We start from the raw sequence: 4,438 nt of genomic DNA on the forward strand, positions 1-4,438 counted from the left end.
CTTTACCTTACACGGATTATCTCGTCATCCCTCCAAACATCCCTTTGCCGTTGGGGTTATAATTTGCAAGTTCCGGGACAGGAAAAGCCTTACGACCCAGAACTGAACCCCCAGCTGTGGATTTTTCTCTACTTTCTCAACAATGTGCCTGATGCGCGCTTCGAAGACGACTGGAGCGCTCAATGACTATTTTCTATTTAACCCTGAATTTACCAAGGCAAAAGCAATTTTCTGAGCCCCCCGCCTTCCACCCAACACTCTCAACTACCCCCAGTGAATCACAGAACTCGTTCACGAGAGGACACGGCAGTATTTTATATACTGTCTCGAATCAAGGCTCAGCTCTAATCAGAGTGCCACGCACCACAGTCCCCCCCCCCCCCGCACCTCCCCCCTCCCGCCCGCCCGCCCTCAGCAGCCCTGCGGCCCCGCCTCCTCCCGCGCCCGCCGGTCCCGGAGGCTGCCGGCCAGCGCGCGCGCCTGGTCCCCCCGGGGGGCCCTGGAGAGCTTCTCGAATTCCTCCAACGTGGCGTCCTGCTCCCGGGAGATGTGCTCCCTCTTCTGCTGCTTCCTCCGGATGGCCTCCTTGATGCCCTCGATGTGGCACTTGCCCTCCTTCTCGGCTTTCAGCTTCAGAATGTGCTGGTTCTCCCCCCGCAGGACGCCAAGCTCGTCCCCGCCGCCCCCGGCCAGCCGCGCCAGCTCGGTCAGCAGCCCCTTGTGCGCCGGCACCTGCTCCCCGGCCTCCGCGCGCCGCCGCTGCACCTGCTGCAGAGGCTCCCGGGGCCGCTGCGCCCCGGGCCCCAGTTCCCTCCCCAGGCTCGGCTGCGCCCCCGGGCACCGCTGGGCGCCCTGCTCCTGGGACAGCTTCCTCAGCAGCTCTTCGGCCTTGGCCTGGCAGTCCAGGAGCACCTTCCGGGCCTGGTAGTTGACCAGGGAGCTGAGGTTGGTCTCCCGGACCGGCTCCTGGGTGTCCGTGGGGTGCAGGCCCTGCCGGGGACCCGCCCGCTCGGGCCTCTGGGGCTCAGGCGCGCGCAGCTCACGGCTCTGCCGGGGGGTCGCCGGCGCGAGCTTCGGGGCGCGCTCCGGGTCGTCGTCCGGCCTCGCGGGGCCGTGGCGCCGTCGGACGCGCCGCTCCTGCTGCCGCCACTGCTCGCGGCTCTCGTGCAGAAGCCGCTCGCGCTCCCGCTCCAGGGTCCGCTGCACCTTCTGGTCCGAGAGCCTCAGCTCCTCCCAGGCGGCGGCCGCCTGCTGCTGCAGCTCCCGCATCCTCTGGGCCTTCCGCAGCCGGGTCAGGACCAGGGCCACGATCTTCTGGCCCCCGGAGGTCGTGAGCGCCTCCTCCAGCTCGGTCCTGAGGAGCTGGGTGCGCGGGCTCGGCCGCTCCTCGCGCGACGCTGACGGCTGGGACGGCTGGCGGGCCGCGGACTCCCCGGGGTCACTGCCTTCCCGCAGGTGGGCGCACGCGCAAGCCGCCGGCGCCGCGCACTCCTGGGACCGCCCCGAAGACCTCTGGGACAGAGCCGAGGACAGGGACCGGCGACCCGCTCCTCCGCACGGCGGCACTGCCCACTGGTCTCGGCTCTGCGCCCTCTGCGCCCCGAAGGTCCCGCCCGGGGGGCTGGACGCTCCCTCGCGGCAAGGTGGGGGCGAGCCTCCCCGGGCTGGAGGGCAGTGCCAGGGCCCTGGGGGCTGCCGTCGCCAGGCGGGGCCTTGCGCGCTGGCCCCCGGCTCGCCCCAGGCGTCCTCCAGGCGCCGTCCGTGAGGCCGGGGCCTCCTGGCACCTTCCGAGGGCCCAGTGGCCACGTCGGTCAGGCTGCAGCTCTCTCGGGGCGAGTCCGGGCACCTGCGCCTTCGAGGCCGCGCGGTGGGCGCGCAGCGCGCATGTGGCGAGGGTGTCCCGGCTTCGCTCCCCGAGCCCGGGGTGGTGGCCCCCGAGCCCGGGTCCAGGAGCGAGCTCGGGCAAAAGCGGCCTAAGCCCTCCATACTTGCGCCCGTGTCCGGCTCCGCGGCGCTGCGGGGGGCCCCTGGGGGGGGGGGCCTGCCCCGGCTCCGCGCCTGTGACGCCCTGGCTACTTCACAATGCTCCCTGGCCGGGCCTTCGGACAGCCCCACCGCCTGGGGCCGCAGGTATCAGGAGCCCCGGAAGCTGAGGGTGCACGGGGAGCCCCAGGGGTCTCAGGCGAGGACTGAACTCGCGTGTGTACACCTTCACGTGGCGGGATTTTAACGGAACCGGGAGAGGGTGTCACCCCAGCATGGAACGCGGAGGGCTGGCGGGGTTGCCCGTGTGCGCTCACGCCCCTCCCCACGCTTTGCCGGTTAAGTTAGCAAACCCGAGTGTGTTTTGTTTACTTTTTTTTTTCACTTTAGAACAGAAAAAGACTAGTCTATTTTTTCCCTAGTACAGCAATTACTACGTTTGTCAAAACGTGAATGTTGTGCGCACACTTCTGAAACAGCATCAGGTCGTTTTCTCCTTGTGGAGGCACCTGGGGCTGCGGGGGGAGTCACTGGATCTGGTCCTGCAGAACTGAGTCTGAATCCTCCCCTCCCCCCCACCCCCACCCCACCCCACCCCACCCCACCCCACCCCACCGTGTGGTCTCCGGAAGTTCTGGAAACGTGGAGGAGGGGCCTGACATCATCAGGGCGGCAGGACCCCTGAGGGTCAAGGGCTTAGCATGTGATAAATGTTATCTTGACGTCCTGCTAGGCCTCAGTTAAAAGTTGTAAGACTTCATCTGTGGGTTTACGGAAAGTTTGTGCAGATTCCTAGCTTAAGAAGAGAACAGAATAACGGAATCAGTACCATTCTGAAGCAGGCCCCGTCATGTTTGTCCTGTGATCTGCATCTGAGTCATCCTCTCCTTTCTCCAGGTGCAGTGAGGACACAGCTCTGGGCAATATTCTCAAATACGGTCTCTCCTTAAAGAAGAGAGATGAGGATTCCTGCCCCACCCCCCCCCACCCCAGCTGCTGCACCCACATCTCTGAATGTCACAGGCAGGGCCAGTAACGCTGGTAACACTTCCTTAAGACGAGGCTGCAGCCTGGCCCTGTGAACTCATTTCCCCACAGGTCACGTGGTCAATGGCAGGGTGTTCAGATCCACTTTTTTCCCATGATGCCATGCTGCCTCCAGGAAATGCATTTTCAGTTGAGGCCTGTGCTGTGGACCCCCTGTCCCCCACCAACACCCACTGTGTTGGTATTTGGAGGTGGGCCTTGGGAGGGAATTAGGGGTAGAGGAGGTCACAGGGCCCCATGATGGCATCGGTGTCCCTGTAGGCAGAGGAAGAGACAGCAGTTTCCTCTGTGCCCTGTGAGGACGCAGCAGAAGGCGGCCGTCTGTAAGGCGGGAGGTGGGTCCTCACCAGAACTGAACTGGCTGGCGCCTTGATCTTGGCTTCCCGGCCTCCACACCTGTGACTGGAATATTCCTCAGGCTTCCTGGCCCGTGGTGTTTGGGTGTAGCAGCCTGTGCCGCCCAAGATGAGATGCTTTGAAGAAAATGAGGACTGCGCGTCCACCAGAGGGTCACGGTGGCCATGTCCTTGAGGCCATGTGGTGGCAGTCTTGACCAGAGTGATCTGCCCTCCCCGGGGCCGTCCTGCCGGGCTGGGGGCTCACGTGCTGTCATTTTAGCACATCTGCAGCTGAGGATAAGATTTTTATTGGTGCTACTGATACCGTCATTAGAGAGAGATCACATTGTGACTAATTTTCACTAAGAGGTGACTTCTTAAAAAATTAAGTTAGATTTCAAATGGAATAATTTAAGTTAGGAAGCTTTTAGGCATGGACTGAGCGATGCTGATACCCAAGTGTCCCACGTCTCTAACTTCTTTGTCACACATCCTGCGCGCCTGAACATGGCTTGGGCCGGTGCCAGGCCGCTTCTGGTTACGGCAGAGTGGTGTTGTGGGGCACGACACAGCCATCCAAGGGCCAAGAGACCTGCCACGAGCCAGCGCTGCAGCCCGTGGAGTCCCCTCAAGTGGTCACGTTCCCCCCCCCACCACCACCCTGAGTTTTCCGTTTCTTCGGCCCTGCAGGAGATAATCTGTGGATTTCTTTCGGCCCCAGATGTAACCGGAAAGAGGGAGTTCAAGCTTGGCCACCACTGCAGGCTTCATTCTGTAGAGCAAACTCGAGTTAACCCATGAAAGGCGCCTACCGTGGTGCCCGGCCTGTGCTCGCAGCCTCGTAAGCATCAGCCACTAGAGTCATCATGACCATCAGGCCAAGAGCAGTGGAAACGGAGCTGCGTGGGGCTGGATTGAAAGACCGGGTTTGGAACAGAGCCACGCAAAGAACCCAGGGACTCAAACTCCCACCCGGGGCTCTTGCCTCCCCGAGGGCCCCCAGAATTCCTTGTGGAGTTGAGAGTATTTCATTCACCTCCGCCGAGGACTGAATGCGGGACACGGTCCCC

The 4,438-nt window shown here is 63.1% G+C and overlaps 1 protein-coding gene across 1 annotated transcript; it reads right to left on the reverse strand.

Moving 5' to 3' along the window:
• Positions 1-411: 411 nt before the first annotated feature.
• Positions 412-2,018, reverse strand: CCDC185 (coiled-coil domain containing 185). Its single transcript, XM_086693471.1, has one exon. It carries the CDS (start codon positions 1,984-1,986, stop codon positions 412-414), a length of 1,575 nt encoding a protein of 524 aa, XP_086549597.1. The 5' UTR covers positions 1,987-2,018.
• Positions 2,019-4,438: the final 2,420 nt, after the last annotated feature.

Source organism: Puma concolor, chromosome E4 (assembly GCF_028749965.1).
Source record: "Puma concolor isolate L17-30 chromosome E4, mPumCon1.1.hap2, whole genome shotgun sequence".
NCBI lineage: Eukaryota > Metazoa > Chordata > Mammalia > Carnivora > Felidae > Puma > Puma concolor.